Here is a 13074-nt window from a genome sequence, read left to right on the forward strand (position 1 = left end):
AAAAATCTATTACTTTAACAATTTAATTAAAGTTGGCTTTTGTCTTAAGTAGACACATACAGTTATATTGACTACTCTGTTACTTGTTCCGTCCTAACTTGTCAACATTGTCATTTCAATCAGTTGCTTCCATTAAGTCCTCGTAGACACACCGTCTCAGGACTTGCAACTTCAACGTGGAGTCATATGCCGCCATGTTACCTAATCCAACGGTAACTTTAGCATCCTAGCAATTTATATAACATAATGTAAAACAAATGTAACTAAATTTTTGTTAACGGGTTTTTACCCATGTATTTAGTGGCTACACTCATGTGCACCTAGTAAGTATTAACCACACTTTTCATTAACCTTAGTCAAAATTTTAACTTCACGTTCTCTTTAATTAAGTGGTTATATATTTTATAGGACACTGATGATGGAATAATGGATTCCGAAAACGTTTTGTCTATAACAACCCATTTGGGTTTTTAAAAATTATATACCTTTTACAAAGGATTTTTAATAAATTTTTTAATATATGGTATACAGCCAAATACAGGAACGTAGATTCCTTGTGGATTCTATATCTGTAAAACATTCCGGCACTACTTTAGCCCATCATATTCAGACAGGTCACAAAATATGTAGATTTCGAAAAAGCAAAAACCATCACTCCTATAAGCTCCTTAAAATCGAGAATTATTCATAAAGTTATCGAAATTGAAAAACACCCCAATAGCTTAAACATGTACAATGACGCTAAAAGACTGTCGGCAACCAGATTGACAATGATGTATGCAGAAGACGACTCAACTTCGGACTGTACAGAATATATCACGAACCTAGAGGTAGTTCGAAGATATAGTCAAACAAGAACTGTTTGTAGTTCCAAGCTGTTACTGACTCCTAAGTTGTAGGCTTCGTAGACTTCAGTAAAGCTTGGCTATCAGAGGCAATAAATACAATAGTTAATTTCAGACTTGTTTTCAGGCAATTTTGAGCATTAAAATATGTTGCTAGTAATTCAACTTGAAATATTGTAGGAGCATCTGACGTTAGAACCAATAATCCCTATTCCTACTCCTTTTATATATTTTTCAAGTATTTTATATTAATTTTCGTATGTTTTTATTACAGATCTGAATCTGAAGTGGTCCAGCCAGTCAAGAAGAAATCAGCCTATTCACTGGCACCGAATCGTGTGAGCTGTCCGTACTGTAGTCGAAAGTTCCCCTGGAGTTCCTCTCTCCGTCGTCACATTCTTACCCACACCGGTCAAAAACCATTTAAGTGCAGCCATTGCCCTTTACTATTTACCACCAAATCGAATTGTGATCGTCACTTGTTAAGAAAGCACGGCAACGCTGCTACAACTATCCCAAATGATACATCGAACAATACCAATTACTTAATGAGAAATGTTCCTGAGCGACCGTTTAAATGTTCGAACTGTCCCAGCAGTACGTTCTCTACTTACTCCAATCTAAAGAAGCATATCAGTTGTAAGCATTCCACTAACGCTCAGGGAGACGATATTAAAGCTCAAGGGTACGAAGCGGGAAGTTCAGAAGATGAAAAATTGCCTAAGGGTGATTGGGATAAACCACCAGTGTACAAACTTCCCGATTCTATGGTTCAAAATTCTGATCTCCCCTACAAATGTCATCTGTGTGAAGGTTCCTTCGCTGAGCGCCAAGATGCTCTTGATCATATCCGAGATAAACACATATCAGAGTACGCTCTACTCATGTCCAAAAATGCTCTCGAATCTGGCAATCCTCCCCAGGAGGAGCAAACTACTAATGACGATGACGACGTAGAAATTCGTGGAAAATTTCCAGACTACTCCAACCGAAAAGTGATCTGCGCGTTCTGCATGCGACGGTTTTGGTCCGCTGAGGACTTAAGGCGACATATGCGCACTCACACCGGTGAAAGACCCTTCAGCTGTGACATCTGCAAGCGCAGGTTCACACTAAAGCACAGCATGCTGCGACACAGAAAAAAGCACAACGTCAACTTCGAGCACGACGCTACAGTGAGCGACGAAGAAGGCAACAACGGTTCTTCTCCGTCTTATACCAAGAGCGAAGCCAATTTCACGCAGAAAACAGACGAATCGGACGGAGCCGAAGGTGCAGATCTGATCAGTAACCTACTCGGTTTAAGGGGCTCGATCATCGACAAGGTTTTGGCCGCTTCAGCGGACGATGCAGCCAAGCTACTAGGAGTCAAGAATGGCGCTAAAGAATAATTGTATTTTACTTTGATGTAGTGATTCTACTTTAGGTTTTATTTGCGATTGGGAAGGAAATGTTCATGTATATAGAGGTGGTTGTTGTAAGTAGGAACGTGTTATTTTCTTAATATTTTTATGTAAAAATTGTTGATGATGTAGTAGAGGGATACTAGAAAATTACTTGTGATTATTATTGATAAAAATCTATTCGTATTAAAATACGTATATATAAAAATAAAATTGGATATTAGCATTTTAGTAAATAAGTGAAAAGGCAGTGAAACTACTTATATTTTTTGTAAAAATGTATAGCAAATGTTTTATTTAATATAGTAATCTTATTTAAACAATGATTTTTAATTATTTTTACATTTAGATTGTTACTTTTAGTTTTTCTTTAAAAATTCTCAAATTTAACACTTAGTGTGGATAAATACTTGGTTTTACGTTACAAAAAAGTTTTTTTTAGTTGAGTAATAGTTAAATGATTATTTTACCTCGCAATTTGCAGATAGTATGCTAAGAAATAACTATAAACAAATAGTACTACTTTATAGCTTCTTCCATTTCCCTTCTCTTAAGGTTCCTAGTGTATTTCGGGGAAACGTTTCCTACTAAACCGGTTATAGGTCATTTAGTAGCTTTTGTGTTGTCATAACTTTATAGCGTTGCCAAATTTCCAGCAATATCCAAAAACTTTGGTCTTTAATACGCTTAAATACAAAAAAAATAATGAGGTTATTTCCATTATTCTTGATTTTTAGAGAGAGTAGAGATCAACGCAACCATAATAGCACATACAGTATCTCTTAATAGTGTGTTCGACCTTGGATTTTTATAGAAATGACTCCGGTAGGTTGTTTATCATTTTAGTTTGAATGTGATCTAGCTGAAAAAATTATTCAGAATTCAGGAAATATTTTAAAATGAGAAGTCTCGACTTTAGAGGTCCCTATTTTTTGGACCTGTTATCCTGAATGTCTGGGAAAGTATGACAGAAATGGATAAAATGTTCACAATTATTATACTTTCTATTAAATCAAAAGTGGCTTGTGTAATTAATAAAAAAATTCCAGCGGGTAAAAAGAGAAATTGTCGAAAAAAAGTTGTAAAAAAAACATTTTTGATGCGTTGAAGAGGGGAGCCTGTTGCATTTTTTAAAGCGGTTATTAAATTCGTACTTTTTTCTTTATTAAAATTTGTACAATCAAAATATTTATAATTTAATATATTTTTTGTTTAAACATTGAAATAACTATCAAAAATTTAAAATTAAAACTTTCTTTTTAAACACATACTTATCTAGAGTTGAAGAAAATAAAATAAATGGTTTTGTTTGACATTAAAATAGTATTTCATTATTTTTATAGCCTTATTTAAAATGAAAAAGTGAATATTTTGTTTTTTATTATCATTTATACATTAAATTTTAAATTAACAATGAAAACTATTTTTTTTTTAATCAAAACACAAACATTTAAAGATTTTATAATTTTGAGTACAATAATTTTTTAAACAATTTCTTAGCGATTTGAAAAATTTATATCAATAATTTCATCAAAGAATTACTTTAAATTATGAATATTTTGAGCATAAGATCAAATTTGAATGTTTCGAAATGGATTTGAAAGATTATTTGCTTTTCAATACGTGAGAAAATCGGCAAATTATATTAGATTGGTTTTGTAAAAGTATAATGGACATAAACAAAAAATGGTATCATATTTTTCTTGGCGCCATTGTTTTGTTGACTTCCAATTTTCGTACCAATATTTCAGAAATTTTAGAGAATTTACTGATTTTTCATGGGCACACTTTCAAAACTTCATTTCTAAAACTTATTTTGCACATCATCATTTATACGTGCTGGAATTTTTTTATTAATTGCACTAGCAATGACATTCCATGACAAATATTCTTCTTCTTTGCGTGCCATCTCCGCGACGGAGGTTGGCAATTATCATGGCTATTATGATCTTATTCTAATCTTCTTCCCCTTCCTACACTTCTCTTGCCCTGGATTTTCCCTTGTATAATTAATTGAAGTATGTTGAATCTGTCATTACGCATAACATGCCCCAGGTATTGCAGCTTTTGTGTCTTGATGGTTTCCAATATTTCCATTCTTTTGTTGACTCTTCTCATGACTTCGTTATTTCTTACATGCTCGGTCCATGATATCTTCGGGATTCTTCTATACACCCACAGTTGAAATGCTTCCAACTTTTTAGTAGTCGACGCATTAAGTGTCCATGCTTCTATCCCGTAAAGCAGAGTCAAGAAAATATTCATCATTATTTTGGGTTTTTGATATCCTCATAAATTTGGTTTTCTTGATGTTTATTGATAATCCATAAATCTTCTCCATGCTCAACTATCTTGTTCAGTAGCTTTTGGAGGTCTTGGAAGTTATCTGCTATTATGATAGTATCGTCCGCATATCTAATGTTATTAATTTATGTTCCATTGACCTTTATTCCTGCTGTTTCTCCCTCAAGAACTCTTTTCATAATTTCTTCAGAGTATGCATTGAATAGTAGTGGTGACTATTCTCTTCCACATATTCTTTCCATCGTTTTAGCTTTTCGTCAGTCATTATCATAGTATTTCCATTTTTATCTAAAAGAGTTGTGTTGTGGTTTCTTTTTTGCCGCCCTGCCATTTCTTTAACCTTTTTATGTAGGTGGAATAGGTCGTATTTGTTCTGGAGATCTTCTATCTCTTTAGATTTTTCCTCATAATAGTAAGTTTGTTTTGCCTCTCTTATCATTTTTCTGATTTCATTGTTAATGATTTTGTAATTGTGACTGTCTTTGTTCTTGGCTTGTCTTCTTTGGACCATCCTGTCGAGTATTTCGTCGTAAGTATTACTTCTTTTAATTTTTATCACAGATATGATATAAAAGGTTCAAAATTAGAGGTACTTAAGGTTAATTCTACATTCTCATATTTTTCCTGGATTTTTAACAGATTTTTCAGTTGAAGAATACTCAAATCTAATTCCATAGACATTTATAGAAAAATTTAGGGCTCCTAAAACCAATTTAAACTATTTTTGTATAGATTTGCTGGGCTAAAGAAACTTGACGAGTTGGTGGCTCTGTGATGACATAATTGTTCTTGATATCCTTGTTTGGAAGCTTAAAGGAGACGGCATTTCACAAAAAACCAAAATAGTTGTTGAATCAAAGGATTTAAGCGAATTTAAATTTAAGATGGAACTACTGTGCAACCACTGGATAATTTTTGGATGAATTAAAGTAACCTTTAGAGTCTGAATGTTGGTAGAACAGGATGAAAATAATTTAAAGATTATTGGAACAGCATTACGTTCAGAAGTGGACAAAAAAATAAACATAGGCAAAAAGGATGGGATCTAAAATGTAATGGACATGAATGTGTCGTTTTATGAGTCAGTTCTTCTTCTTAGGGTGCCTGTCCGTTCCGAACGTTGGCGATCATCTTGGCTATGATGACTTTGTTGGCTGCTATACGAAACAGCTGTGTTAAGGTCTTTCTATACTATGCTCTCAGGTTAGCAAGCCAGGATATTCTTCTTCGTCCGTTCTTTATCAACGCTTAACTATATCTCCTAAGGTGAATGAGTTGACAGGTCTTAATTTTTATTTTTAGTCCTATTATTTTAACGTTTTTCGTAAAATTTATTGTATTGATACCGGTACCAGTTTTATCTGAATATTCCTGTTTTTATTTTTTATTCCTCTACTCTAATTGAGATACTTATTAGATATATTGCCTATCAAATTATCCTTTGCCTTATTCTGAATTTGTTTTTGTACAAAACCTCCCCAACTTTCTTATATCACTTTATTTTTAATAACAGTATTGTTCGCTTAGCTACCAATTTCCATGATCTCTGAAAAATACTAACACGGTCATCAGTTTCAAATATTTTAAGTGAAAAAATGTTTTCCTTATCAATTATTATAGATATTAATCTCACTATTTTTTATAATTTAAAACAAATATTCCTTGCTTTATGTTTGGATGTACTGTACATTTTTTCTGTTATAGAATATCCAGTTTTATTTCTTTAAATAGTTCAGTAGTTCAAATGTTTATTAGGTACCTAATTTAAAACAGTTTTGAAATACTGAACTAATATTAAGAGTGTATTTACAAAAAAACATTATTATTTCAATGAAAATTGCTACAATTTTTATATAGTACGTCTATAAACATCTCGCTACTTATTTTAAACTGAATCTAACCTCACCTAACCTATAAATATTGTTAATTTTTTATGTATGTAAAAACTGTACTTCTAATTAGCAGTTATTTCAACAAAGAGCAAAAGTAACCGCTAAAATACGACGCAATATAAAATTTACGCAATACTTTTAGATAATTTTGAAAATAACAAGAGTTTTTTGTAAATATACCAGAAAAATCCTTTATTTAACGAAAAATGTAAGGTATCCCCTACATTTTATTGAAAATATATAAATTTTTAGTTACTTATATGTAAAAAAATATAGTACAATTTTATTTTTGACTGAGTTAGACTAGGCTCTTCGTCTTTTGTGCCTCTGGCGTAAAGGTTTCCTTCTTGAAAATTATTTTATTTGTTACTTTGATTTTATACTGAAAGTCTTATTTCTACTTTAACCTTAAGTGTATATAAGAGTAGTTTGTTCTCGAAAAAATATAGATACTAAGATATTTTTGTCTAGTCAGGTTCATTCCAACGAATAGCATCTAATGCAAAAATATATATGTACTTGTTAAAAAAAATGTGTATTATAATTCGATTTACTTAACATTCCTTTAATACTAAGCCTAAGTTACTTTTGAATATATATTTTTGTACATAAACGATAATACGGTCTAGGTATACCAAATATAATTTATTTTCTGTTTGTCGAAAGAACGACTCGATCGTTTTCGACGAACGTAGCACCGTGTCTTACGTACTTTGCCTTAACATACACACAGATAGTCAATCTAACGATGAAACATGTATTATGCTACTCGAAACTAACCGTAGAGCACAAAACGTCAATTTTATGCAACCCTTAAAACATTTGTGATGACTATAATCCGTCAAATGTCAAATTTCATTCGTTTTGAAATTGTTTGTTACATAATCTAACAACTTAGTTTTTTTAGCACACCTTTCAAGATTTCAAAACAATTTTTTATATTGGAAACTGGAAATATATGTCTCATCGTTTGGTTATAAGTCGGTGTTTAAAATGTGTCTTACTTTTGCCTTTAGGACTAAAAATGTATACTAAGCAATACATTATTTTATAGAAATTGTAGATTTAGTACACTTTTTTTAGATATATTTATGTCCACAGAGATATTTTCAGCAAGAACTGTTAGACTGTTGCTGTAGTTTTTAAATCAGCAGGATTTATTGGTAAAAAAATTATTTTACAATATTTTTAGACTTCCTGATACAAATTGTTTCCCATATTTGGTTGATAATAGTTTATACTTACGGTAAAGTGCAGCGAAAGTAGCTTAAAGTTTATATTTATATTTTTTATATTTTGGCATATCCAAACTCTAATAATCATCGGTTTATTTTAATTACACTATTAGGATATGCTAAGTATCAACCGTTTTTTCTTTATTGGTTGTTTTGTATTTGACATATGACATTTATCATGTTCTCTCAGCATGTATCTGTCATATGTCATATTTATTATCATCAGTGATCATTTTTTACCTATAAATCGTCATATCTGTCATTAACTAATGTATAGAACATGCATTTTTTGTTTGTCCAAAAATAGTGTTAAAGCATTGAGGTTTGCCAATTTTAGTTTGAAATTTTATTTCGAGGGCAACAGACAGAAAAACAGTTAGGGACTTTGTAGAACATACTGAAAAAGATAAACATTATTGAATAGAATACTAATTTTTGCTTTTTTACAAATGTAAATTAGCACAGGCTTGTGTTTTTCTAGTCAGAACATAGATTTTTTTGTTAAACTTGTAAATAGTCTGTAAATTTATATTTTTACTTTAGACGAAAAAAAAAATAATTTTCTGTAATTTTGCAACGTTATTTTGCAAAATTATTATTACTTTATGGAACAAATATTGCAACAGAGTGCCTAAACTATAAGGAGTGCTATCAGATCGTTCACAGTGGATCTTAACAAATCAAAATTGTTTGCAAAGGAGTAAATTGTGCGTCCTATCATTGAATTGTTTTGCTACCTTTCTCTATATCTGCTATATTTGCAGGAAACTTGTTTTATTGTGTAGCTTCAGATTCTTCTATTTAAAGTGCATACGATTTGTATCCTAGAATTCCATAAAACATACAGTTGGGGAACAAATTTCCTAATGTTTTCTAAAAGCTTTCCTCTTTTTAAATTAATTTTAATATCGTAATAAAAGAACTTACAAAAAACTAACAGAAACGCTTAATGAATGTTCAGCCGCTTCTTTTTTATTAAAAACCTCAAAAAATATAAAAATAAAGCAGTAAAACAATGCTGCTTTAATTTTTAGTATTATAACTTTGAGCTTCACATTGAAAAATAGGTGAGAAATTAAAAAAAAAAACAATTTAAAAACATCAGTTCAATTAGTGTTTCAATCTTCTTCAATAAATTGATTATTCTGCATGTGGTGCCATCTGAAAAACATAAATAAGCTTGTCGAATTGTATAACCTCAAAATATCTAACTAACCTAAAAAAGCTATTATGAATTATTAAATAATGTTAAAAAATGTATGTATTAAATTGATTTTGTCCATTTCCTTGTGATAAAAAAATAAAATGATATAAAAATAGAACAGTTCTTGCTGAAATGATCTTTTCTGGATATATTAGTCATAGTGAGGAAACCAAAAATCAAAATTGGGATAAAAGTAAAGCTTGTTGTAATCGACGCTACTCCCATTGTTGCTGTGAGATTTATATCAATGTTAGTTTAAGAGAAAACATTTACACGAGTATTTTATTTTCTGGTGCACCGTTTTATATTTAAGGATTTTTTACACATTCACGCTGTGTCTTAAAAGTGTAATTTTTTTGATACGACTCATCAATGAGATTGTGTATCAAGCGTTTAGCAATTCAAAAAGCAATTGGAGTGAGTTATTTGTAGATTTTAATCTCATATTATAAGAAATATATACATATATAAGTGTAATGGTTAAACTTGTGAGAATATTTTTCTTTTCAGTTCAATGGAATGTATGCCATATTTATTTAGAATAATATTATAATTCAATTTGTGAAATATTACTGTGTATTATGCCAATTTACTGGTTTATTTTCAATAAATGACAATTGATGCTCAATTTTTTTTATTTATGCTTAAACCTACAACAGAAAGTTATTCATACATAAATGAACCAATATAATAATAATCGATTCAACGAGCTTAAGAAAAATTGACAAAGTCATTGTCGGAAACGTGATTAATAAATTTGCTAAAACACGAAAATGTTCGTGAAGATTGAAAAAATAAAAAAGAGAGGAATAGAAAAACATAATACGGACCTGGTATATGGTAAAAATTATATCCTTCAATCAAGGAATATATTTTTTTCCTGTGTAATTTAAAAATAATATTAATACGGCCATCTATGGTGTAATTGCTAAAGTCATTAAAAGTTTCCTGTAATATACCTTTAAATAAAATTCAAATCAGCTTTTGATATAAACTCATCAACTCAAGAAATCGAAAGGTTTGAAGATGTGAAAAATTATTTATTTGTTTAGTAAATAAATGTTTTAATAAATATAATTAACCGACTAAAATACAAATGTTTTCAAAATTTTTGTAGTCTCTCTTTGTAGTCTAATTGCTGAACATATTGTTTCTATCAATGTCAATGTCAAACAAGTCACAGTAAATTGGTAACAAGGATAGCCAAGGACAACGCAAGTTTTTATTTGGCACCCTGCCGTTTGGTGGCACTGCTAGTCGCGTTCCTGCGTATGGAGGTGACACCCATGTTTTAGGGCGGAGTCCCATGTATCCGATTTCCGACGACACGATGATCCGAAAGTATTCTCATTGGTCAGAATCGAATCAGAATATTTTCGCGCCGAATTTCATCCGAAATTTTTAACTCGCTTCCGACATCGGATAAAGATAAAATTATTTTAACTTTTTCCGATGAAACGGATGTTTTGTAATCATTTTATCGCAATAGTTTAACATTTGTACATTCAATTTATTGAAACATGGATATTAATCGAAGAAATTATGTTCGTAAAGTTAATAAAACGCTATTATTATGTCTGCTTCTTTTAATTCGCAAAAAAAAACCACAACGTACAATTCGGCAAAGAAGATATTGGGTTCGTGAAATATTTAAGCAAAGAAAGTCACAAGGGGTTTTTAATAATCTATTGCAGGAAATGAAGCTTAATGATGGTGATAAATATTTCAATTACCTTAGAATGTCTAATTGTACATTTCATAAGTTATTAAGTCTAGTTGGACCAGCATTATCAAAAACGTATTGTGTTCGTGAACCAATTTCGCCAGAAGAAAGACTTGCTGTAACCTTAAGGTAAGTAGAAGATATATATAATGGTACATCTTCTTCATCGCCTATAATGAATAAAATCACTAAACATAACTAATATATTTTAGATACCTTGCTAGTGGAGACAGTATGATATCCATTTCATATGCATTTAGGATTGCTCATAATACAATATCCAAAATAATAAAGGAAACATGCAATGCCATTTGGGATTTTTTAACACCAAGTGAAGAAGCTTGGTTAAATATCGCAGAGGGTTTTGAAGCAAAATGGCAACTGCTTCATTGTGTTGGAGCAATTGATGGGAAGCATGTAGTAATACAAGTGATTTTTTTTACACAATTCTTATGACTTCAGGAAAATAAAAAGTTTTTGGTCAGAGAAAGTAAAACTCAAAGGTTTCTGATGTTTAATTACTTTTGTAGGCACCTTCAAATTCAGGCTCTACATTTTTCAATTATAAGGGTAGCCACAGTATAGTTCTGTTAGCTCTATGCGATGCAAGTTATCGATTCACATTGGTGGACATTGGAGCTGAAGGAAGACACAGCGATGGGGGTATATTAAAAAATTCCAATATGGGAAAATTAATAAATGCAAACGACATACATTTTCCTCCACCTTTGTTGCTTGGTCAAGGAGATACCCCTTTCAATTTTTATATTGTAGATGATGAAGCTTTTCCTTTAACCACATCAATTATGCGTCCTTACTCAGGTCGCTTTCTTCCTCGAGATAAGCGTATTTTCAATTACTGGTAAACATTTAATGAAATAAATTTTAATTCAAAACACTGACGTTAGTCTAGATTTAGACTGTAAACCACATAGTCTTTTCCAAATTTAATTTTAGTTGAATAATATTTTGTTTCAGATTAAGCAGAGGATGTAGAGTCATTGAAAATGCTTTTGGTATATTGGCTTCTCGGTGGCGAATATATCGTAGAACCATAATAGCAAGTGAGTCAACTGTAGTAGCAGTAGTGAAAGCTACAGTTTGTCTACATAATTTTTTAATAAATAATGGCCAGAAATTTGAAAGTGAAGACAAATATATCACTGCCAGTACTGTTGATCATGAAAATGAAACTGGAGAATTGGTTTATGGTGACTGGAGAAGTGATCATGACAAAAATTTGCTACCCATAGGTAGAATGGGTAGTAATATGTATGCAAAAAATGCAGAAAGAATGAGACAAAATCTCTTGAGATATTTTATAAATGAGGGTGCTATCGATTTTCAAGAAAACAAATAAATTTTATTTTTTATATATTTATAGTGTAGTTTAAGTAATATATATGTAATAAATTGTAATTTTTAACAAAAAATTAATTAAAAATTTAAAACCTAATTTTAATTTAATTTAAAAATGTAAATATATTATAAACTAAAAACTAACTACACTAAAACTTATAAACTATAACTATTCTAATATTCTACAACTAATACACTAATGATATACTACAACCATATAAACTACAACTATTCTAAAAATGATTTGGCAGCATCATATGCCACTTGTAATAATTTAATTTCTAATACGGTTCTAGGCTCTTGGGGCATACATTGAAACATTTCAGATATCCTTTGACAAATCGGATTTGAAATAACTGTCTGTGCTGGTGGTGGTGGTGGTGGTTCTTGATTTATTTTATTGAGTGTGTCAATAATTGCTCCTTCTAATTTATTCTTAGTACTTCGTGGTGGCAGCTCTATTAAAGGCTCGCTGTTTTCATAAGGTGACAAAGAACTACCACTAGCACTACTGCCACTAGCACAAACACTTGATTTTATATTAGAAACTGTGTTTCTATACTTAACTGTATCACTTAAGAAGTAGAGGTGTGCTTATTAGTTCTTTTAGACGAACTAGTTCAAGAGAACTATTTCACAAAAATGAACTAGTTCAGTGAACTAGTACGCGAAAGAACTATTTGTAGGACCGAAGTCGAAATCCAACCCTAACATAACTGGTTGCCAGATGTCTCGTCTTATCATCACACAAGCTCGGCGCCGGCCGCGCGTTTTCTTCGGTTTTCAGTCAGTCTTTCACTCTTTCACTACCGTACAAGTAGTTCGGGTTCGGAACCATTAAATGTTTTAAATTTATTTCTCAAATGTTTTGCAAATAACATTTTTTTTATTTGCAAAAAATTATTAAGATTTGTTGTTTTTTATTAGCTGTTTTAAATATAAATATGGTTCACGTATGATTTATTTTTATATTTACGTATATTTAAACTCATAGGTATCTATATTAGGTTATTTCTAAAAGAACCTTACAAAAAAAATCAGTGAATTTTCTAGGAACATTAAATAACACATATTCATTCTCACTTTTACATAAAATTATATTTTATGTA

General features: G+C 30.9%; 1 protein-coding gene across 2 annotated transcripts in view; it reads left to right on the forward strand.

Moving 5' to 3' along the window:
• peb (zinc finger protein pebbled) overlaps window positions 1-8986 on the forward strand; it is a 110916-nt gene extending 101930 nt beyond the window's left edge. For both annotated transcript variants that reach the window (XM_072535812.1, XM_072535813.1), the window contains one exon: window positions 1120-8986. In XM_072535812.1, coding sequence (XP_072391913.1) covers window positions 1120-2236 — 1117 coding nt within the window. In that variant the 3' untranslated portion in view covers window positions 2237-8986. The remainder of the gene's footprint in view (window positions 1-1119) is intronic.
• Window positions 8987-13074: the final 4088 nt, after the last annotated feature.

Source organism: Diabrotica undecimpunctata, chromosome 6, assembly GCF_040954645.1.
Source record: "Diabrotica undecimpunctata isolate CICGRU chromosome 6, icDiaUnde3, whole genome shotgun sequence".
NCBI classification, from domain to species: domain Eukaryota; kingdom Metazoa; phylum Arthropoda; class Insecta; order Coleoptera; family Chrysomelidae; genus Diabrotica; species Diabrotica undecimpunctata.